General features: G+C 43.9%; 1 protein-coding gene across 2 annotated transcripts in view; it reads right to left on the reverse strand.

Annotated features, from left to right (window-relative positions):
- Positions 1-25,459, reverse strand: part of LOC126260792 (BCL2/adenovirus E1B 19 kDa protein-interacting protein 3) — a 313,008-nt gene that overhangs the window by 163,304 nt on the left and 124,245 nt on the right. For both annotated transcript variants that reach the window (XM_049958130.1, XM_049958129.1), the window contains one exon: positions 25,039-25,207. In XM_049958130.1, the coding sequence (XP_049814087.1) occupies positions 25,039-25,207 (169 nt within the window). The remainder of the gene's footprint in view (positions 1-25,038; positions 25,208-25,459) is intronic.

Consider the following 25,459-nt stretch of genomic DNA (forward strand, 5'->3'; position numbering starts at 1 on the left):
AAGCGAGTGTCGGCGAAAATAGGAAACAAGTTGATACATTACAGGAAACAGAGGAACCAAACTTTATTTATGACGTAAATATTATAAAATTGCTCAAAAAAGAATAATTTGCCATCTGGAACAGAAACTCACATATTGCAGTTCAATTGTTATATGAAAGATGGCGTTCTTGGTCTTAAAGAAGCTCCATTAAAAGTATGAAATCACATCAGTACTACCTATTCAAAGCTATAAAACTGCACTTCAGTATTTGAGAAGTAGGCCTATATTTATGCTGTCAGCTTCTGAAAACTTATCAGACAACGCGATAAATGGAAGAGGAAATGTCTTTAAAAAGATTACAGTTACAGAGTTGGCAAAAAGGTGTGAGATACATTATGTAAATTACTGCTGTATTTCTGTAGTAAGAAATCATATGTGCATTTTTATGTTGATTTTTACGCCATTCTTTAAATTAATCGTTTAACTTAGATGTTAGAAACATCGATGTTTCGCACAACTATTATCGACCGTCGATATTTGGATATCTATGATGAGATCGAAATTAGCATCGATTGCTTTTCAAGATCCCACATTCTAGTTCAAACCCCCATCCAACCACCGAGATTTAGCTGCTTCGTTGCTTCTCAAAAGAGCTGAAGGTGAATGCTGGTATCGTTCCTTTCAAAGGGGAAGACAAATTTCCGCCGGCCGTTGTGGCCGAGCGGTTTAAGGCGCTTCAGTCCGGAACCGCGCTGCTGCTACGTTCGCAGGTTCGAATCCTGCCTCAGGCATGGATGTGTGTGGTGTCCTTAGGTTAGTCAGGTTTAAGTAGTTCGAAGTATAGGGGACTGATGACCTCATATGTTAAGTCCCATAGTGCTTAGAGCCATTTGAACCATTTGAGACATTTCCTTCTCATCCTTCCCGAGACTCAGCTTGTGCTCCGCCCCAAAAGGAAAAGTGTCCGATGGGAAGATAGACCCTAACCTACCTTCCTTTTCATATTTACATATGCCACGAACATCGGACACAAGGATGATCTCTCTATAGTAAAGAATATGTACTGACGCACTTCATCGTGAGTTAGCCCTTAACACATGGTTCAACGCCATGTAAACACAGTCCACACTATTATGGAGTCACCACCAACGCGCACAGTGCCTTGTTGACTACTGGGGTCCATGGCTTCGAGGGCTCTGTGCCACATTCCAAAGCTACCATCGGCTCTTACCAACTGAAATGAGGACTCATCCGAGAAGGCCCCGGTTTTCCTGTCGTCTAGGGTCCAACCCCTCACTAGCCCAGCAGTGGTGTTGCAGGCGATGTTTTGCTGTTAGCAAAGGCGCTCGCGTCGGTCGTCTGCTGCCATAGCACATTAATGCCAAATTTTGCCACACTGTTCTACCGGATATGTTCGTCGTACTTCTTACATTAATTTCTGCGGTTATTTCACGCAGTGTTGCTTGTCTGCTAGCACTGATAACTCTACGCAAATGCCGTTACTATCTGTCGATAAGTGAATGCCGTCTGCCAGTACGTTGTCCCTGATGAGAGATCATCCTGAAATTTGGTGTTCTCGGCCCACTTGACACTGGATCGCGAAATACTGAAACCAAACGATTTCCGAAATGGAATGTCCCATGTGTCTAACTACAACTACCATCTCACGTTCAAAATATGTTAATTCCCGCCGTGAGGCTATAGTTGCATCGGAAACCTCTTCACTACCCTTTTATACCTTGCGTACGTGATACTACCGCCATCTGTAGATGTTCATATCGCTATCGCACGACTTGCAACAGTTCCACAGTTCAAGCTTGTGCATAATATCTTTCAGTCTTTTAACTGTTGCACTCTTTTTTCTCCCTTCGAAGATAGAACTCGGGCCTCGTAAGCGTTGAGTTAAACAGTTTTTTTTCGATTATACAGAAGAGGTCGGTGAGCAGAGCGGCTAACAGGCGGACGTGACAACCACATGGGCGGGCGGGGGCGACAGCCATTATCTGGGCCGCAGCACGCGCCGTTGGCGTGGTCGCTAGCTGGTGCCCCTGCCACGCTGAGGCCTATCTTAGGCCCCTGTCTCACAGCACTGTGTGTTCTGACTAACACATTGTGAGGTACTTCACACGTTCTCTAAAACTCTTCAGTCATACAACAGGGTGTTAAATTCATCCGATTTCGCAAGACTGTATCTCCTACACTTACATCACACTTCGTAAGCCACCTAACGGCGTGTGGCGCAAGTTACTTCTTGTATCACTGACCCCCCTACCCTGTTCCACTCGCGAGAGACGCATGGAAAGGATAAGTGTCCGTGAGCCTTTGTACTGGCTCTAATTTCACGAATTTTCTCTTCGTGGTCATTACGTGAGATGTATATGGGAGGAAGTAATTTTTTCCGACTCATCCCGAAAGGTGCCCCCTCTAAATTTCAATTGCAAACCTCGTCGTGATGCAAAACGCCTCTTGTATCGTCTGCCAATGGGGTATGTTGAGAATTCCGGCAACGGTCTTGTGCCGACCAAACTATTCCGGGACGAAACGCAACGCTCTTCGTTGGATCTTCTCCATCCCTTTTATCAGTCCTACCTTGTAACGATTTCAGATTGATGGACAGCACTCAATTATTGAATGAGCAAGCGCCTTCTACGCCACTTCGTGGATGAGTTATATTTCCTTAAGATTCTTCCTACTAATCTCAATCTGGCATCTGCTTCTATCATTTGTTTCATGTGTTCATTCTACTTACGGGCGCTCCGTATAGTTACTCCTAGATATTTTACAGTAGATACTGTTCTCACCAGTTTCTCATTAATAGTGTAATTGTGCAGTAGTGGATCTCTTTTCCTACATATGCGCAGTATGTTACATTTACGTTCAGGGTCAACTGCATATGATTCTGCAAATCGATATTTTCCTTTGAGATTGCTACATTCTTACGAGCAACCGCATCATCTGCAAAGAGCCAAAGAACTTCCGACGCTTTCTACTAGATCGTTCACATACAATCTAAAAAGCAATAATTTCTTTACTTCCGAAAAGCTTTTCACTCAGTACTACACCAATCATTATTAGCAAAACTCTGATCGTATGAGGCATTTAACGAAACTGAGGCTTTCTTGATAGGCTTGAGTGTCGTCGACTGATGAAGTAACTTTTAGTGCGAGCCAGGAAATGTGATGGGACTCATTAATGATCTGGCAGACAATTAAACATTTACTGAAATTTTGTCTTAAAAATAGCTGCTCAATATTCAGAGACTCTTGATATCATATCCAAGTGGCGCAAATATTGGCAACTAGCTGCATACTTTAAGAAATGCATAAACGTTGTATCCCATGACTCGTCAGAGAACCAACATTAGAATCAGTGGACTCATTCAAATCCGTGTATGTAATTATTTGTTGAGTTCCGAAATTTAATAAATATTATGCTTCTGCACAGGGAATAATTTACAAAACACTCAGGCGACTCAACCTAGAATATTGCTGAATTGTGCAAGACCCACATTAAATAGAAATAAATAATATTAAATGCATATAAAGAAGGGCAGAACGACGGGTCTGTTTAACCCACGAGAAAAAGTGGCGCTACAGAAGAACACTTAAGAGTAGGCGGGTAGATCGTGTAGCCGATTAACAGGTACTGAATCGATTCACCGAATAAATGCATTTATGGAACACTGTCTAAAAGCAGGAAACAGCTGATAGAGCACATCCCGAGGCATCAAGAAATTGTCAGTTTTGTAGTGAAGAGAAGAGTGGAGGGTAAGGCTCGATTACGATAAGGAGCTCCTAGTGGGTGCCGGCTGCAGCAGTTACGGACAGATGAAGAGACTTGCACAGGATAGACTACAATGCAGAGCAGCGTCAAACCAGTCTTTGGGCTGAAGGCCGCAACTGGTTTACGTTCAACGGTTTGGCTCACAGCAGCCATTGGAACGAATCCTACGACACGAGGGTCACTAGAGTATATTTTTATTTTAGACCAGTATCAGTATTAATAACATACCAATATTGATCCTTTCCGGTCTGTACCAAACGAGTACATTTATCCTACTGTAAAGTGAGATGTAGATAACATTTGTGTGTGTGGTGCAGCCGTGTCCGGAACAACATATCACCCTCATGAATTTGTACATACATGCGTCTTGGTAGCGAAATTATACCTTCTATGTGAATGCACTCGTTCGTTTGAACACTTGCGGGACTCTGATGAACAACTGAGAATATACGGGATAGTGGATACAGGACACTGCATGTGCAACATGCGGCATCTGAGAATTTTGGCTGGACGGGAGGCGTGCTCTGATGGCAGAGGCAATTGAAGCAACAGTTCTATAGAAGCGAAGCATCCAGGTTCGTATCCCGGTGCGGTTCAGAGTTACACATGTAGCAGCTGCATTTAATGAAATGCTCTTAGGCAGCTGAGACACACTCATTCAGATACAGATAAAAAATATACTGATCACCAGAGTCTAGTAGTGAATAGCCCACTTAGGTTGAAAGCTGCGTAGACTGCCCCGATGCTCACTCCCTATGTACGCTGGTTAGAGTTTCTTTTGAATTTAAATCTACTCAGGCCGTAAACAGCTCAGGTCCCATTTCCGCCTTTACTGTGGAGATACCGTGCCACATGCGGCTCTACAACCAAACTAGTTAACGGGATGAACGATGTAGTGTAATACGGATCCTCGCTCACGACTTTCGCGTTTAACATTACGCTAGGTCTTCAGTCACGAGCTGCAGCAAACTATGGTAGAGGACGAATACCTATTTACTCCGAAATTTATGACGTGGCACAGTTAGAATTTGCTGGAGGCATTTTGGCTACACAAGCAGCTCTTTGGACCAGAATAAATTCGTAGAGGGTCACTGTTACACACAGGCGTCGTTTCCTTCATATACGCACTATGCGTGATATTACGCGAGGTACGGTAGTTATCTACATCTACGTGATTACTCTGCTATTCACAATAAAGTGCCTGGCAGAGGATTCAATGAAGTGTGATTAAAACTGTTTGTTGATTGATACTTCATAACTTAAGAAGTTTCCTACCATCAGAGAGCTCAACGCAGTGAACGAAATATTCACTGTTACCGAATTATCACAACTGGCCAACTCAGTTCCGTTTCCGCATCCAGCTTGCTTTCTTGATGTGTTTGGAGTTTTTGATCAAGATTCCTGGGGCTGCCCCTTTTCGCATTTCATCAGACATGATTTCACATACACAATTATATTATCGAAACACGCACCATTCATACACAGAATTAATCAATCACTACTGTATTCTTTCGCACAAGATGCGATTCGGCGTCGCATATACCACCACCACCACCACCACCACCGACCAGCCTACATTAGATAACCTTCATACATAAGGTTGAACTTTTTGAAAGCAGCTGATCATCGTTGCGACTGGTTCTGGGAAGTCGCATATACAATAACGTAGCTCATGGTGATTGTGTAGCGTAGTGGTTAGTATACATTCCTGACGTATGGGAGGTTGTGGATTCGATTCTCGCCGCATGCTTCGAAACTATTTTTTAAACCTTATCAAAATGACTGGTTATTATTGAATAAAAGTAACTTAACTTCGTTTACATGAATTTTTGTATTTCTCGTACATTGCAGCGTCATTTTCTTCGTATTATTTTTGTTTGTTCGTATCTTTTCTTCCTGTAACTCTTTTCGTTCGGAATCTCCCTGTGTCGCCTGTAACCTGTAACTGGTCGTAGTTTAATAACGCGGAAGATCGTGTGGTCGATAGGAGGGTAGTTCAGGAAACCAAAGAAAGCGAAAAGATACAGTTTGCCCTTAGCACTCAATTTTTTTTCTGCCTTTATCTTGCTTGTACAGGTTAGCTTTAATCGCCGTGAACAAAGCGAGCGCGATTAACAGTTCACGCGTTCCAGTCATACCTCACGGCTGCCTCTTCCTACATTGCTCCGTCTTACACGTTTAAGCGCGCGTGTCAGTCGCTGTGAAAACTCTTTAGTGCAAGTGCCAGACGTCAGCTAACTAGTTATTTTAATGTGGCTATAGTACGCCATGTCTATTAGGTGCTGCTGTTTTCTTTACGTAAATCGCAGACAAGAGTTCTGCATGTTCCAGAAAATCGCGGAATAGCTTTCTGCTGTCACTGCTGGCTTTCAGCTGCTGCCTGTAGAGGCTGCGCTGGTTCTTTAATCTCTGCAGCAGGGATCTCATTGTGGAAACGGACAGAGGAGCAGCTGCAGTTCCCTGTAGGACACGAACGCCAAGGGGAAAAAAAAATCAATGTCCTCAGATGGAATGAAGTAGAGAGGCTTGCTCTAGGGAACCGACTGTCCTGCTTTCTAACATTTTAAAATTATCACCATAGCTCACCGGACAAAACAGTCATCCCATAAAAAACACTGGTGGCTTTGACGCCCTGCAAATAGTGGAACTGATGGTGTATATCTGACAATCTGCTGTGTGGAATAGCGTTTCACTCGCAGTCACCACAGTATAAGAGCAGCGGTCGTAGAAAGACTGTCACACAGGAACCGAAGACGAATGTGACATTGTCAATGAGAAACGGTTTGAAACTCGACGGGATTTGTTGCCATCCCATTCCGAACGAACCCTGCGAAGGGAACTGCGTACAATGAACATCAGTTTTGGAGTCTGATTTCTCGCAAAAGGCTATTTATCACAGACACACACAAAGCTGAGCTGCTTCAATGGGCCCAAGGCACAAACTTTGGCAGTAGCTGAGATTGGTGGAGTGTGGTTCTAACTTCGCGCTTGTGCTTCTTTTAAATTGATTCAAGGTGTCGAGTTACGCACGATCCAACGAGCGTTTTTAATTTTTCACTGTGTATAGGGTATAATTCACGGCAAAGGTTGCTCTTTGAAGCTTTAGAGGTGGTTTTCGTACGATGACTTTAGTCGTATCATTCAGCCTACTGTGTCCACGTACAGTGATATTCATTTCAATATTCTCTGTGACGAAGTTTTAACCTTTCTTCAAAATTTTCCATAATGAATATAATGAGGACTCTCTCGTCTCCAGTTATGAGTAGAGCCGGGTCAGCTGGCGGGGTGGCCGAGCGGTTCTAGGGGGCTACAGTTTGGTACCGCGTGACCGCTGCGGTTGCATGTTCGAATCCTGCCTCGGGCATGGATGTGTGTGATGTCCTTAGGTTAGTTAGGTTTAAGTAGTTCTGAGTTCTAGGGGACTGATGACCTCAGATGTTGAGTCCCATAGGCTCATAGCTATTTGAACCAAGAGCCGTGTCACAGGGGTGCACACATACTTTCCTGGTTTGACGGACACTCAGGCATCCAGTCGCTCACCAACTAGTCCGCAGCATCAACCGACCTCAGTCCTACAAAACTTATGTCTGCTATAGTACGTGAGATGTACAAATCATTTCCGCAATTTGGTAGTGATACGGGATACAATTCTCAATCGCTTCAAGAACAGACATACAACAAGAGCGGTGTGCACACACTTCCTCGGCGAATAGAGGCCATTATCAAGGTGATGTAAGGGCCGTGTATTCGTGTGCGAATCTAATGATATACTTTAATGACTGTGCACATGTCGTGGGAACACCTGTACAGTAATATCTGCAGCTAAGTGTTTGAAAAAATCGGTTGGGAAATATGTAACACTTGGGGCAGAAACCGAGCTAAGTAGAACTGTATCTGCACTGCTGTGTAAACATAGCATAATGAAGCTTAAACTGATCTACCATTACATTTCGGTCTTAATTTTAAAACATTTCCCTGCCGTTTTAGCGAAAATTTTCCTTGTTATGCCTGGTTCGTTTTTCACAGCAGCTATCAAATTCTACTAAAATAGTGTGTAATCACATTTAAAAGGTAGTTGCATCGATATCACCGTAGATACAGTGGCCAACATTTGCCCGCCCCCCCCCCCCCCTCCCCAACATAATACTAGCCTGTTCGCGCACTATTACTCGACTATCCTGATGGATGGTGGACACGTGTGTAAGTCATATTTGTAGTTCAGCTTGCCACGTCAATGAGGAAGATTTCGATACATATAAACTGCGAAGTTTCTTCGAGTAAGTAAAATGCATGTAACCTGCATAAAAGTTGCAAAATGGTTCAAATGGCTCTAAGCACTATGGGACTTACCATCTCAGGTCATCGATCCCCTAGACTTAACAACTACTTAAACCTAACTAAGCGAAGGACATCACATACATACATGTCCGAGGCGGGATTCGAACCTGCGACCGTAGCAGCAGCGCGGTTCCGGACTGAAGCGCCTAGAACCGCTCGGCCACAAAGGCCGGTCATAAAAGTTAGATTTTGTAAACGACCACATTAGGAATATCCTATATCGTAGGACAAAAATGTGAAATTTTTACGAGTAATCCTTGTTGTCTGGAGATGCGCTCAGATCCGAAATTGGGGATGTAAAGGTAATGACTAAATTTTGTACCGTATGTCCTATCCGGTACAAAGTATTACTTTCGTTACTGACAGTCATTACTGGGGAAGTCTTTACATGTCAATTCTATTCTGCTAGTGTATTAAGCTGTGGGTACGAGTGTGCTCGCGAATGCGGTATGTGTGTGGGGTCTCATTCCTGAACAGATTTTTTCTCTTTTCTACATACTGATGAAATTCCGTAGTTGGAATGGCATTTATGGTAACAGCCGAATTTGCAAGAGTTAAATTCGTTATCATACCAAAATTCCAAACTGGATCACGGCGCGACTACTTAACTACAAGCAAACACGGCAAGTTCTGCGGTACGGTTGCAGACATGCAGTGGCAAGGCACGCGGCTTACTATGCGATCGTCGGACAGCATTAACTGTGCTACGCCACTTGTCGTAGCTCTTAATACGCCCCTTTAATTCTGTGGGCTGTAGAAAAGTTGGCGACTTGCAGTACGGCGGAACCGTAGGGTATGAAAAGAAGGACTTTGATGATTACACATACTTCTGACTTCCAACCCCCCCCCCCTCTCCCCCTTTTCCCTCCTGAAGCTACATGAATTGCATGTAGAGAAAGAAAGTACATCGAGTGACAAAATGTGTCCGGTACTGAATGGCACGAACTACTTTCTCCGCTGACAATAAGAAACTTTAACAACATGAAAACTACCTAATCGGCACGAATGTGCTGGCAAGAAGATAATGCTTCGTTACGAGTCCTCCGAGTGTAAAGAGTTTCAGACACTAACGAAACAGCGTTTACAGTCTCGTGAAATACTCTTTACGTTAAAAAAAATTCATAAGATGAAAACAGTTCCACTATGAACTTTTTACCGACAAAAATCACCAAACAGCTGAATGTTTTCAGAACTTATTTTATTTACACGACCAATTTCGGCACCTCATGTTATCTTCAGGCCCCTACACGTTCAAAATTGTTCAAATGTGTGTGAAATCTTATGGGACTTAACTGCTAAGGTCATCAGCCCCTAAGCTTACACTACTTAACCTAAATTATCCTAAACACACACACACACACACACACACACACACACACACACACACACACACACACACACACACGAGGGAGGACTCTAACCTCCGCCGGGATCGGCCACTCAGTCCATGACTGCAGCGCCTGAGACCGCTCGGCTAATCCCGCGCGGCATCCTACATGTTAAAAACTAGTGTACATGTATTGTATGTCCAAGTATACCACTAATTGACATTACAGAAAATGCAGCGTAATAAGTCCTTAAAACCTAAAAAATGAAACGTGTAGCTTCAAGGAGAGTACCTGTGCACATAAAGCTCAACAAAGCAGAATATGTCCACATAATCGTTAGCATCGAATCTATTGTTACATAAGAGTTATAATAAAATATGCCAAAAATTACAAGAAAAAATGGACAGTATACAACATCGGTCACATAAACGAATAAAGTTTGTCTAGCCCTTTTTTAAAATTTTCGAAACATGTAGGTGATAATCATCACAGTTCTTTACAAAAAAGATAGCGATTCTCATCTAAATGAGTTATCGAATTTTAAAAAACAAGTTTTATTCGTTTGTGCGTCCGATTTTGTATGTATTTCGTTTTTGTAATTTTTGATATTTTCTATTATAACTTACGTCAGAATAGTTAGTTTCGATGCTAACGAATGTGTGTACATATCCTGCTTTGTTGTGCCGTGTGTGCACAGGTACTACTCTTCAAGCGGTATGTTTCATTTTGTAGGTTTTCAGGACTTATGATTACGCTGCATGTTCTGTAAAGTCAGCTTGTGGTAAGCCTTTACATATACTACACGCATACTCGTTTTTAACACGCAGGGGCCGGAAGACGGGATTAATGAAGTACCGAAACTGGTCGTGTGAATAAAAACTTCTGGAAACATACGGCTGTTCGGCGTTTTTTTTTTTTTCCTTTGATAAACATCTGGCCGACTGCTGTCACGTCTCCATGATGGATCAAAAGAGATCACTCTAAACTAGTTACGGTCAAATAAATTATTCGGGAATTGTGACTAACTGCAGTTATTCTATAGGGATATTTACGAAAACAGCCGCGGTGTGTGTGTGTGTGTGTGTGTGTGTGTGTGTGTGTGTGTGTGTGTGTGTGTGTGTGTGTTCTTTGAACTGCATGATGGTTACGACACACTTGGCTTGTGCCGGAGATAAGAGGCTACGTGCAGAAATGTTTGGGTGTCACCTCAGCTTTAGCTGCAATGTCAAGGGCGCGCGGAATTCCCTCCGGCAGAGCAGCCCAGGACAACGTGACGGTCTGCAGGCAGCAGGCGAGCCAGCGCCGCCGGCCAATTGCGGGAGAACAATGTGGCGCGCGCGGTCAGGCACGTAGGCAAGCGGCGGCAGTACCAGGGCTGTGCTGCCACTGTCGTGGAAGGTACGACGGAAAAAGGAACCATGTACTTTTCAACAAGTTACTGTAACGAAAACTATGGTAACAGAAGAAGTACTTCATTTGATCGATGAAAGAGGGAAGTACAAATACACTACTGGCCATTCAAACTGCTACACCACGAAGATGACGTGCTACAGACGCGAAAATTAACAGACAGGAAGAAAATGCTGTGATATGCAAAAGATTAGCTTTTCAGAGCTTTCACACAAGGTTGGCGCCGGTGGCTACACCTACAACGTGCTGACGTGAGAAAAGTTTCCAACCGATTTCTCATGCACAAACAGTAGTTGACCAGCGTTGCCTGGTGAAACGTTGTGATGCCTCGTGTAAGGAGGAGAAATGCGTACCATCACGTTTACGACTTTGATAAAGGTAGGATTGTAGCCTATCGCGATTGCGGTTTATCGTATCGCGACATTGCTGCTCGCGTTGGTCGAGATCCAACGATTGTTAGCAGAATATGGAATCGGTTGGTTCAGGAGGGTAATACGGAACGCTGTGCTGGATCCCAACGGCCGCGAATCACTAGCAGTCGAGATGACAGGCATCTTATCCGCATGGCTGTAACGGATCGGGCAGCCACGTCTCGATCCCTGAGTCAACAGATAGGGGTTTTGCAAGACAACAACCATCTGCACGAACAGTTCGACGACGTTTGAAGCAGCATGGACTATCAGCTCGGAGACCATGGCTGCGGTTACCCTTGACGCTGGATCACAGACACGAGTGCCTGCGATGGTGTACTCAACGACGAACCTGTGTGCACGAATGGCAAAACGTTATTTTTTCGGATGAATCCAGGTTCTGTTTACAGGATCATGATGGTCGCATCCGTGTTTGGCGACATCGCAGTGAGCGCACATTGGAAGCGTGTATTCGTCATCGCCATACTGGCGTATCACCCGGCGTGATGGTATGGTGTGCCATTGGTTACACGTTTCGGTCACCTCTTGTTCGCACTGACGGCACTTTGAACAGTGGACGTTACATTTCAGATGTGTTATGACCCGTGGCTTTACACTTCATTCGATCCCTGCGAAACCCTCCATTTCAGCAGGATAATGCACGACCGCATGTTGCAGGTCCTGTACGGGCCTTTCTGGATACAGAAAATTTTCGACTGCTGCACTGGCCAGCACATTCTCCAGATCTCTCACCAACTGAAAACTTTTGGTCAATGGTGGCCGAGCAACTGGCTCGTCACAATACGCCAGTCACTACTCATGATGAACAGTGGTATTGTGTTGAAGCTGCAGGGGCAGCTGTACCTTTACACGCCATTCAAGCTCTGTTTGACTCAATGCCCAGGCGTATCAAGGCAGTTCTTACTGCCAGAGGTGGTTGTTCTGGGTACTGATTTCTCAGGATCTATGCACCCAAATTGCGTGAAAATGTAATTTACGTGTCAGTTCTAGTATAATATATTTGTCCAATGAATACCCGTTTATCATCTGCTTTTCTTCTTGGTGTAGCAATTTTATTGGCCAGTAGTGTATGTTCAGGGAAATTCAGGAATACAGAAATACAAGTCACTTAGGAATGAAATAAATAAGAAATGCAGGGCAGCTGAGGCGAAATGGTTCCATGAGAAATGTGAAGAAATCGAGAAACAAGAGGACTGTCGGAAGGCCTGACTCAGCACATAGACAAATCAAAAAACCTTCGGTGACATTAAGAGACAGGAAGGTAACAATGCAATGGAATTTCCACTATTAAAATGCAGAGGAGAGAGCGGGTAAGTGGAAAGAGTACATTGAAGATCTCTGTTAGAGGAAGACCTGTGTGATTATGTGATAGACGAAGCATGAGTCGATATAGAAGAGAAAGGGGATCCAGTACTAGAATCAGAAATTGAAGAGCTTTGGAAGACTTTAAATCAGTAAGGCAAAAGGGATAGACGACATTCCATCGGAATTTCTAAAATCGTTGAGGGAAGTGGCAATAAAACCACTATTTACGTTGGTGTGTAGAATGTATGAAAGTGGCGATATACCATCAGACTTTCGGGGAAAAAACCGTCTATACATACCGTCCACAAAAGTATCATCCACACAGTTCCGAAGATTGCAAGAGCTGACAAGTGCGAGAATTATCGCACAATCAGCGTAGCAACTCACGCACCAAAGTTGCAGACAAGAACATACGGAAGAATGGAAATCAATACTGAAGGTCTGCATGAAGACTATCACTTTGGCTCTAGGAATGGTAATGGTACGAGAGGCTGTTCTGATGTGGTAGATAATGGAACCAAAACTAAAGAAAAATCGAGTAGAACCAATTTTTGACACCGTAACGTCAGCAGGTGTCTCTTTGGTTGGAAATTTGAAAATTTAAATCGCTTCTTGTCACAAAAAGGAACAAAAAATTTTCACCATTACTAGTATTAACACTAAAATTAGCACTTCTTCTTCTTCTTCTTCTTCTTCTTCTTCTTCTTCTTCCATCCGAAGACTGGTTTGATGCAGCTCTACACGCTGGTCTATCCTTGCAGGGCTCGATCTCTGAGCAACTACTGTAACCACTTGCCTCGGTAGCTAATGACGCAAACGTATGCCTCTGCGGTGGCGCTCGAATCTGAGGTAAACCAGTTCTGATCTTTATGGTGGATCAAATTTTCGCTGCTGGATAGGGAAGGAAATGATGTGGCGTTAAGTTCATAATCACCAGTCACTGCACCAATGTTCTGGATTAAATTTCTAATCTCTCCGCCGTGTGCCATGCAAATGAGAGCATGCGACACTGTTTACGGTGATAAGCTTAATACTATACGGTACATGTAGAGTTTCTACTAGCACCGGGTTTCATCCTTTCCTTTTACCTTACCCTTACCACCACCACCACCACCACCACCACCACCACCACGTTTGGCTGGCACCTGCCTACCTGGATGTAATAGAAGCTAACCGCTTCACTTTTTTCTTCTTCTTTAGGGCCAGCAGCATAATATATGTGTGATAATGACATTATTAGAACAGGTGCACCACATAGCTGCTTATAATAATTGATCTTTATTCACGACAGACTGTTTCGTTCTTTACCGCCATTGTCAAGTACGTGTAGATAGATGTGACGCCCATGTTGCGTCGTTTGTGAACTGTCTCATAACTATCACTGTTTTAATAACATCGTAAATATGTTAAAAATAAAATGTTAATTACGGTGTGACAGTTTGACAGTTCGACTCTTACGATGTAATAGCAACGTCACATCAATCTAGACGTACATGGCAATGGCGATAACGGTCGAAACAGTCGGTCGTGAACAAAGATTTATTATCTATTAGCTATCTGATGGATCTATTCCAATAATAATGCTTCACTTCTGTAAAATTAGAGAATCTTGCAGTATTTATAGCTTGTTTAAAATTAGAGAATCTTTCAGTATTTATAGCTTGTTTTAAAAATACCAGTCGTGGTCTTCCTCGGACGATCTTTCCTTGTCATGTTCCTTCTAGGATATTTAATAGAAATCTGATGTGACTCATGTGACAGTGTACTCGCGTCTTCACAATTTTTCTCCGAAATGACCTTTTTCGCCAGTCCTGGCTGACGTTTTTATCTTTCCACTTAATCTAACTAGCGACTCCAGCACCGTATCTCAAAATGCTTCAAGATATTTCGTTTCATTTTTGCCCCTTGTCCATGTCTCAGCCGTACAGTGCTGCGCTCCAAATGCAGCCTTTAATCATATTTGTCCTCACTTCGATAATTAAGCTCTTTGAACAAACGACTTTTCTTTCATTCATGAATATTGCATTTGCTTAACTAATTCTTTCATTGATACCTACCTTCCTTCTTCCATTTTCTGTTACCTTACTTTAGACTGCAAGGCCGTCAAACATTCGTTCTATAATGATCAGTCAGTTCGGCAGCATGAACGACAGACTTTCCATCTGTATCTCTTTCATCGTGTGACTCCTTATCGTGATAATTATACTCAAATTATACAGCGGAATAAATTAAATCCACTGAAATGAATTTATCGCTGGAGATGACATCGATGAATATGCAATGAAATGAGATTAGGGCTAACCATTCAGATATGCTGAAGCTGCAGTGCAATGATTATCTAGCGACAATTTTGTGCACTTTTTAATTTAAGCACACCAGACAAAATATTTTTGACTCTACAGGAGACGTCACGCTCAATTTGGAAGTACGAGTTTCTTCAACGATATCCAGATGAAATTGCAGATTGAAGAGAGATCGTAGAGCTGGTAATTCAAATATGTCGACAGCTACATTTCCACATTTTCTGTGTGATTACGATCGGGTGATTTCTACATCTGAATCTACATCCATCGTCTGCAAACCACCGCGAAGTGCATGGCAGAGGATATGTCACTTTGTACCAGTTATTAGGGTTTCTTCCAGCTCCATTCACGCACGGAGCGCGCAAAGAATGAATGTCTCTGTGCGTGATATAATTGATCTTGTCCACATGATCCCAACGGGAGCGATACTTAGAGGGTACGTTTCTGGAATCGTCATTTAAAACTGGTTCTGCAAACTTTGTTAGTAGACTTTCTCGTGATAGTTTACGTCCATTTATCGGGGAGAAATGCCATGGCGTTACTGATTGTTAGACCACAACATCTGAGTGCAGTCTTGTCAGTACGGCTGCTGACATTCTCGCCACATCATGAAAATGTAAGAAACAACAACACTTTACCATCGAGAACGTTGAAACAAACATCCCGGCTCACATTCACGGTGAGCTGAAGGAGTGAGTTCGAGTCCTAGTTCAACAACATCCTCTGAACAGACCCATCAAATACACACTCCACGCACCGCGGACTGAACGTCTCATCGGCCGTCGGCACACACTGTGCCTCGCATCGTTCGGAATGGGCAAAAACCACATTACACGCCTCCTGTCACGCACTGTACATTTCCTGTGTTTTTTGGCAACATGCAGTTCCATGTACAGCTGCGAGGCAATGTTCGCTAGTGGGTTTGTCGAGAGGCATCAGTTTCGCCGACAACAGCAATTCCTATTAGTGCATGGACACATCCCAACACTGTAGCTCTTATCTGCCATTGTGCTTTTTGCCCACTTCGACCAATCTCCCTGCACTGATTCCGTACAATCGACTGGTATAGATACACCGCTTCACCGTCACAACTTACCTCAAATGTGGACACTTACACGACCACCCGGTAGCAATTTTATACCACGCACAGCGCTCCGAAGCTACCAGTGTGCTCTTTTCGGGCGGGGGTTAGCCAGTGAGCTCATATCCCTTGTGGCACTGTAAGTGGCTCAAAAATGGCTCTGAGCACTATGGGACTCAACTGCTGAGGTCATAAGTCCCCTAGAACTTAGAACTACTTAAACCTAACTAACCTAAGGACAACACACACACATCCATGCCCGAGGCAGGATTCGAACCTGCGACCGTAGTGGTCGCGCGGTTCCAGACTGTAGCGCCAGAACCGCTCGGCCACCAGCGGCCGGCGTGGCACTGTAAGTCGCGGTACTTCACCGACTACGTTCCCTCAGTAGTGACTGTCCACCGACCTCGTGGCGACCCCCTGGTGATACTGCTTGAAAATCATTGGTGGAAACATTGGCGACGATCAGAGCTTTCGTCAGGCCTGGAGATGTGCTCTTCTATATAAGTAAACGGCTGAAACTGTCAACCCGTCCCATTTGAAGATTGCCTATCTACTTCAGGGACATCAAATTATTTCCAGAATGAGATTTTCACTCTGCAGCGGAGTGTGCGCTGATATGAAACTTCCTGGCAGATTAAAACTGTGTGCCCGACCGAGACTCGAACTAGGGACCTTTGCCTTTCGCGGGCAAGTGCTCTACCGACTGAGCTACCCAAGCACGACTCACGCCCCGTCCTCGCAGCTTTACTTCTGCCAGTACCTCGTCTCCTACCTTCCAAACTTAACAGAAGCTCTCCTGCGAACCTGCAGAACTAGCACTCCGGAAAGAAAGGAGCACTTGCCCGCGAAAGGCAAAGGTCCCTAGTTCGAGTCTCGGTCCGACACACAGTTTTAATCTGCCAGGAAGTTTCATCACATTATTTCATGTAATTAGTGACCGAATTTGAAAATGTAAAATGCTGTCATCTACCCAGTAAACGGTATAATCTTACAAGAATAAATATTAAACTTAGAATCCGTTTACTTTGTATTGAGACAAAGCAACTCTCAGCGCGCAATTACTCAAACTATACTCATTCAGTATTTGGGAATGAGAGCAATTAGTGACTTCCAGCGTACTTCACTCAATTTCAAACCTTTTCGTAACACTTTCTCGCTGACACACAAAGTAATGAAGCTGACGACACACAAAGTAATGAAGCTGAGAAAAGTTTATTGCTTACATTTCTGCTGTTCAAGCAGTAATTCAGCATAGGGCATTACGTTTTAATTTATTAGCTCTTTACTGCTAACTCCATTCGCAGACAGTATCCATTTATAACACTGTATGTATCTGCAAAATTATGTTCCTTAAAGAATCTGGGGTGGGGCAGTATTGCTGGTTCAGCGTACTGGATAATTTGTCTGCTCGTCGTATGTAGGAAACCCAGGTTATGGTGCCGGTGTGCACATATTTTAAATTGTCATGACATTTTCACTGAATTTTCTTAATTCAGTCCGCCCTTACTGCACCTTGAAGAGAGAGCTAGGTTGTTTATGCATCTTTTTCCTCTATATACGACGAATGGAAAACTGTGCTCTAATCATGCAGATTGATGAACATGTTATTTTACGTTTCAGATTTTACTGAAGCAAGCAAAAGCTGAAAACGGATTCAGTTCACCTGTAACAGGTGCAGTTCATTCGTCTTGAAAAGTAGGTATCAAACCCACTATGTATCCTCAAACCAGAATGCGACGTCCAGTCATGAAATGAAGCAACAGTCGGAAAATGTGGTGTCATAAGGCATCCAAGTTGTGACGTCTTCTATAGTACAACAGGTGGCCGACAGATACCGTGCCGTTAGGTAGATCATCGTTTCAATAAGGTACAGTTGTCTACGTAGTGTGTGTACGTGCCGTGCTGTACGCCACTTGTCTTTGGCGAACTTCCTGGGGCGCGATGAGCGATCCACTGTTTACGTCCTGCATTAAGTCACCGCTTCTGTGACTAACTCTTCAGACGTTAACGTTAGCTCGAGAACTACGTCGTCACGAAAGGGCTCGCTAATGGACGTTAAAACTTTCCCGGCGCAGGCAATTAGCTGGTCATATCACTCCGTGACAAATGTTACGAACTAAATAATGGTACACGTTTCTGTGTTTTGGTTCCATGTCGCGCTCGGCAGCACGTTGAATAATTCAGCGATTTTTATAGCATCGTTTCATGGACCACGAGAAACATTTTATCCGACAAGTTTATCTCCCTTCTTTCCAACACACATTTGGTCTGCGTAATTGCAAACTGCTTTGTTGCTTGACGCAGGCAGCTGGGAATATTCACGGGTCTAACGCTATACGGATTAAATGCGGTTATTTATAGACGAAATTCCGCGAACAAACAGTGCTTAGTTTTGCATTTGAAACGGCAGTATGAAATAATGCCACGTAGGTACAACACACATTTAAAAAAGGAAAAAAAGAGCACACATGCATGTAAAGCCATCACTGATTATTAACTGCGCTTAAACCTATGATAAATGTATCAAGCATGTTTTCCTTTTCTAACTCACAGCCTAAACGCTTAACTTATTACGGGTGTTTATGAAGTATCTTCTGGCACCAGCCGCGATTTCCTTTATTATTTTCCACGACGCGTTTCGGGAAATGACTCCCATTTTCATGTGTTTTCCATGTACTATGCCATTTATTCGTGATGTTTTCCATGTGTGAGATGCTGAATTGTTCAGCTGTCTTTACTGTAATACGTAAAAACGCGCGCAATTTTTAATTAATAATCGATCTCTATAGTGTTAATGGAGAATTTGCAAAATTAAGATAAATAACCTTTATACGACAGAGTACTGTATCATACCCTGTGGTCTATCTGTAGCGTTGTCCCTATTGAATGCATATAAACCAAGAAGATTTCAATCTGTAGAAGACTGAAATATAACACTGTAGGGTGTCCACACGAAACCTCCCTTAATTTCGACTGCAGTTAAATAACTACAAGACATACTTGCGAACTGTGGCATGACGTGAAACAACTCAATTTTGTTTAGATTTTTCTAAACGATTAAATTGTTTCAGGTGCTAAATAATTACCACATACGACTACACCTCGACAAAGCCCAATGTGTGGTGTGGTATGCCTAAATTACATCACTGATTGCTGTTGAAAAAAAATGTCAAAGGGTTCCTCCAGAAGTTACGACGATTAAGGCTTGGAATGACAGGTTTCCTAGTCATTGGGAGTGTAAACAGACAGACTGGTTCTGGCATAACACCCGTATCTGATGAAATTTTAGAGGAGATCAGAGAGGCCTTCCGAGCAAGCCTATACAAGGCACTTCGCCGAACATCACGAGATCTAAAATCCCTCGCTCACTACAAGTTCCTGCATAAAGGACGCCGCTTGCTCAGAAAGCTCAAATTGTGTGAAAGAAACAACTTACTGTTTTCCCCACGAATTAGCTGCTGAGACCTCCGACCGGTTCGGGTAAAATCCGAACTATGTAGTAAATCAAATGAAGCCATGTGGTCCCAGAGACCTTTTCAAGTCCCAAACATCTATGAGATTATATATTACACACAAACTGGACCGGCGAAAGAAAATTTGTACCATGGGCGGGATTCGAAAGCGATTCTCCTGCTCAGTAGGCAGATGCGCTAACCACTACGCCACAGTGGCTTCCCGCAACTGCATGGACTACCGTAGGATATCTCCCTCAATCCAAATTCACGGGTCAACCAACTTCGTATTCCCCCTCCCCCCCAAACTAATATCATTGAAAGGATCAACTGTATTGGAAAGTACAATGAATTTTTAAAAAATTCATAAATTTATTGAAAGAAGCTGTAGAGCTGGGGGTTTAGTGTTTTTTGTAGGGAAACATCAAGTTTTCTAGCTTAAACTAAAGATGGTGTATGTAGCTTCCGTTGGTTATCCTCCACACATCCCACAGTTTCTTCGGAAGTTCGCTGTAGCATTGCAGGTGTAACTTTCTCAGTGACGGCCTAAATTCTTGCTTTAAGTTCAGGTACAAAGCTGGCACAGGAGGTACGAAAAGGATATCCTTGACGACTCCTCATTAAAAATAATCTAGTGGTGTCAGGTCTGGGGACATGAGTGCCAAGCAATTGGCGCATCACGGCCAATCCATTGATCTGGAAAGCGGTCACTGAGAAAACCACGGAAGTCAGGCAGGTAGTGGGGTGGTGTACCACCTTGCATGAAGTAAACATTTCGTTCTTGGTCATCGATCTGTGGTATCAACAATTATTTTAACATATCCAGGTACACTATCCCATTGATGGTTCTCTTACGGAAGAAAGGGGCCGTACACTTTGTCCTTGCTCAATGCACAAAAAACGGTTAGTTTAGGGCTATCACGAACATGTTGCAATTTTGATGTGAATTTTCACTGCCCCAAATCTTACAGTTCTGTGTGTTAACCTTGCCACCTAAGTGAAAAGTCGATTCGTCAGAAGATTCTGTCCAAGAAAAGTTCATCCTCATGTAATAGATTTAACATGTCCGTCCGCATGGAAGTTCTTGCGAGCAGTTTTATCAGTGTCTTATTGCTTGTACGATCGTCAGTCTGTACGGTTTCAAATGCAAACCGTTTCTCAACACACGCGAAACAGTCATATGTGGGGTTTGCAGTTGGGGATATGTGCCGATTTCGTAGGGCTGTTGACAAAACGTTCTCACTCGCTCAACGATGTGCTTGGACGACCTGATGATTTCCTATGTCTTATCGAGCACCCTGTTTCTACAAAGCATTTGTGCCACTCAAATTGTAGGCCTACTGGGAGGATCTTTAGCGTACGTGGTACGGAAATTACGCTGAACTGTTGTCGTCGACTTCGATTCTTCAAACCACAAAACACAGCTATCACGCTCGGCTCCAGCGAAGGCAGCCATCTTTAACATGCCGCTAGCGCTCCTTACGGTGCGATTCTCCCACTAGCGAACTATGCGAGACAAAACTTGATGTATTTCCTTACACTACAATCTCTTCGGTAGGTGCTACGAATTAATTTATATGAATTTTCAATCTTGCAAAGTGAGCCGTGCGTGGCTCGTGTTCATGCCATATCTCATTCGACATCCTGTTTTTACTGTACTACCACCTCGTTATGTTAATTTCCATTACTGGTGTCACTCAGTTGCCGCCTTGCCTGTCCGTGAGCGGCAGCAGCGGCGCTTATCGATATAAGCCCTGCCGTATTAACTTTGCTGACTGCTATTACTTACCGGTTGTCGTGTGTTCGGAGTTAGTTCGGATCTTCCAGTGAGTTGGGAGGCGCTAGCAGTGCAGTTCGGACTTAGCAGAGTGTGACTTAAGACGCAGTAGTAGTTCAGTCGGGGCGCGGCTGCAGTGAGGTCCGGACAGCCATTACTCGCCCTACAGATACCGATACGTATCACTTGAGTGCGGACCACCTTGGTTGGTCGTCGGACGGTCGTCTTGTCCGACGACGTGTATGTTGGCCGGCGTTCGCTTATGGGTTGCCTGCGTGTGCCGACTCGTGATTCGTCCTTGTTATTGCACAGTCGCTGCCGTTAGTATTGTCTGGTCCTTCGTGCAAGTGTTCGTGAAACTGTGTGTAGCTTTTGATGTCGACTGCTCAGTTATTTTAGTGCTGTCTCCTGCTGATGTGTGAGGGTCGGTCGGTTGGCGTGGAGCAGCTAGGAAACCGCGGGGCGTAGTTTGGCCCGGCCCGCTGGCGGTCTCTCCGCAGAGTGTGTGTGGGGCTGTTCCCATTGTTACAAGGTCCGTGTCTCACCGACCCTGGACACGAAAGTTGAATTTGGATTTAATTTACCAGTAAGTCAAGACTGTTCACATTGTGCCGTTTGGTTCTCGTTGCTGGCTGTTATGACATTCCCACGAGCAACAACTTCTGTGTTCGAGTTGGCGAAGGTTTAGCCACCATCGGGTGGAGTCTAACTGTATTTGGTTATTTGCAATTGAAGTGCACCAGCGGAATTTTCTGCCTTGGGGCCGTTAACGTTCTGGTTACCTGCCCTGGCCGTTGACTTAAATTCAGGCAGTGTCCTTTCCTCCCCGTGTTGTCGCTGTCCAGCACGGTGTGTAGTTTGACAACTTAATGTATGCTTGGTTGTGGGCGTCCATGCCTTTTACGTTTTGCATTGAACTCCCGGTTGTGTGCTGGTCGAGTGAAGCGCAAGTTACCTTGTCAGTCGGTCCGCTGACTATCTGTTGGTTGGGTTGTCGTCGGATCGAGAATGGTTGGGCCGGCTGCCAGTCTCACCTAAGTGAACGTTAGTATTTCAAGTGCTGCGCCGTTAGCTGCACTGCGTTTTCTTACTTTCTCTTGTGTATTTGTATTGCTCAGAGCCAATAGTTTTGAATTAAATTGTTTTTAGTGTTTTAAATCATTGGCCTTCAGCCGTTTTTAAATTAAGGATCTTTGTCTTTCGAGCATCAGACTCTTTGGGGCCTTCAGCCAAACTGAGGATAAGGCCTTCTGCCTTGTGTTTGTTTAATTTTACCTCGAGTCTTAAATCATGGGCCTTCAGCTGCCATAATTTAAGGTTGTTGCTTTTCAAGTGTTAGATTTTGGTGCCTTCAGCCAGATTATAGAACTTACTTAACGCGAGACCTGGCTTCTAAATATTCTCCTTGGTTGGTTTTGGGGTTTGATGGGGACTAAACATCGAGGTCATCAGTCCCCTGTTCGAAACAGACATACTTGTAAATGGCCTATACAGTAAAAGCGTAACCTCCGCACCCAGAGGGAGGGAATAACACAAGATAGATGACACTTAAAAGGAGCAGAGCAAATAGTTGACTAGAGTGAAATAAGACTACAGTGGTTGATGGATCAGGTAAAAGGTCAACCACTCAACTACAAACGAAGAACGTCGAGCTGGAAAGCGTTGATAGAGGTACCAACACAACTTGTTACCATAAAAGACACTATTTTGGTATCCACGTCACAATTAAAAGTCGCTGAAGTGGGTGTAGCCTGAGAAATCATGCGAGAGCGCCCACACAAGAGTGAGTGATAAAACCCAGCTGCACGGATAAAACGTAAAACTGAGTCAGCTATAGAGGTATCGTCACCTAGAATTAAAGGAAGTGCAGCTGGTAAATTAAAGGACTGCCGCAAGGGGGCTAAAAGGGGGCAGTCCATCAGAAGATGGACCACTGTCAGCCCTGCATCACAGCGACACTTGGGCGGGTTCTCACGGCGAAGGAGATAGCCGTGGTCAACCGCATATGTCCAATTGGGAGACGGCAGAGAACAACTGAGTCCCTACACGTGTTCCTCAATGATGAGTTCCAAATATTCTCCTTGGCGTCTGAATTTTGATTTAATGGCTTTTAGCCTTTTTTTAAATTAAAGTGGTTGTGCCCTTAAGGCATAAGATAGTGTGACGTATTCAGCCGATAACTAACAAGGAGACGGCACGACCGTGGGGTCCGGGATTTTTCCGAAATTTTGTGTGGTGAAAGAGGACCCCTAACACCTCACGTGGTTAAAATATTAGGACGCACTACTCGGAAAATCACGAGAAAAATCGATCCAAAGTTTCTTAGGTGCCGTATGAGTATAAAAGTTAGTCCATTGCCGAGCCGCCGTCTGGCCTAAAGAGTTAGCGGTCGGACCATTACGCCAGAGGTCTCGGGTTCGATTCCTCCTCCGGCACTTTTTTTTCATCTGTTGCTTGCAAAATTGCAGCGCATTGTTACAAGAGAATCGTGAAATTAATTCCCGGGAAGACTGTATAGAAATTCATTCTGTAATTGACCATCAATTATCGTCACCAATATTCCAAGACATGATTCAATATGCCTGGTTTGGCTCAAAATTATCAGAAACTCTAAACATTTTCGTAAATGTAAATGGGGCATATTTTTGTACAGATTTATTGCAAACGCCCTGTAATTGTAAAACATCCGCTTTTATATGTTGCGCAAGATGTCGCAAAAATTATTGCTTTGCTTGTTTTTACGATAATTACCACTGTGGTTCTTGTTTATTATATGTATAAAAATTGAATGTTTCCCAAAAATGGCTCTGAGAACTATGGGACTCAACTGCTGAGGTCATTAGTCCCCTAGAACTTAGAACTAGTTAAACCTAACTAACCTAAGGACATCACACACATCCATACCCGAGGCAGGATTCGAACCTGCGACCGTGAATGTTTCCCAATCGAATTTATTATTCTGATTAAAAACCCAATGATTCTCCTTATATACTTTACAATGAAAAATGGAAAACCCACCGCCATGAACTGTGTTGGACAAAAAGAAAATTTTTATTCAATAATGTTACTAATTTGTTAAAGATAATGTAGGTTTGGGAAACTTTCTGAATAATTGGTGGAATAACAAAAGAAAATGAAACAGAAGAAAAAAAACAGGTGACAGGAGGAATAGAACCCGAGACCTCTGGCGTAAGAGTCAGAGTCCCAAACATCTAGGCCAGACGACGGCTCGGAAATGGATTAACATTTTATACCCATAAGGCATCTAAGAAACTTTGGATCTATTTTTCCCGGGATTTTCCGGGTAGTGCGTCCTAATATCTTAACCACATGAGGTCTTAGATGTTCTCTTTCACCACACAAAATTTCGGACAAATCCCACGCTCATGGTGTCTCCTTGTAAGTTCAAGAACTTCTACTGTAATGTTTGGTCAAATAAATAAAATTGTGTGTGTTCGAGTGTAACTGACTGTGCTCATTTTGGCCTCTTTCCACTACCTGTCCTGTCATGCGGGTTTAGCAGGGAGTCTCAAAGTCCTTTTTAAAAGACCCTGTATATGTCGTCGTCTGTGACGAGAGAACCAGGTTAACGGCACAACATTCGCATCTGGGCTTCGACAACGTCCCACAGTTTTAGCGAATGTATCAGAGATAGCGGAAAGCTGATTGGGTGGGGTGCCTTGATGAAAGACGAAACAGTTGGACCAACTTTCTTCATCGAACAAACAGCAACAGGAAATGGACATGCTTGATCAACTTGCTGTTTTTATTTCACAGTGAAGTTTTTTTGGTGTGTTAGAGGGACCAGATGCGAGCTGCGCAAACGCTGCCTGGGAGCGGCTGACCTGTCGCGAGGCGTGTCCCGGCGAGATGAGGCGAGCGAGACGCGCGCCGAAGACTGGTTGGACTCGCGCTGCGCCTCGCGCAGCAGCCGCAGGTACTCCTCGCCAGAGCTGAAGGGCAGCGGCGTCACGCGGTCTCGCTCCCGCTCGCTGCCGAGCTCCACCCACGATTCTGCAACACCGCAGCCACAACACACATAGTGATAGCGCCTTACAGCACAGCCCAGCTGCTCCGAGTCTGGCGAACATTGTATTGTGCCATCTGCGCACCTGCTAGTTGTTGGCAGACACACACACACACACACACACACACACACACACACACACACACACACACACACGGCATTAAGCTATTATCAAATATCATGCAAAATTGAACACATACAGCGAATATCAGTTGCGTAACCGAGAGGGTTTTTACACG

The sequence above is a fragment of the Schistocerca nitens genome, chromosome 5 (genome assembly GCF_023898315.1).
Source record: "Schistocerca nitens isolate TAMUIC-IGC-003100 chromosome 5, iqSchNite1.1, whole genome shotgun sequence".
Lineage (NCBI taxonomy): Eukaryota > Metazoa > Arthropoda > Insecta > Orthoptera > Acrididae > Schistocerca > Schistocerca nitens.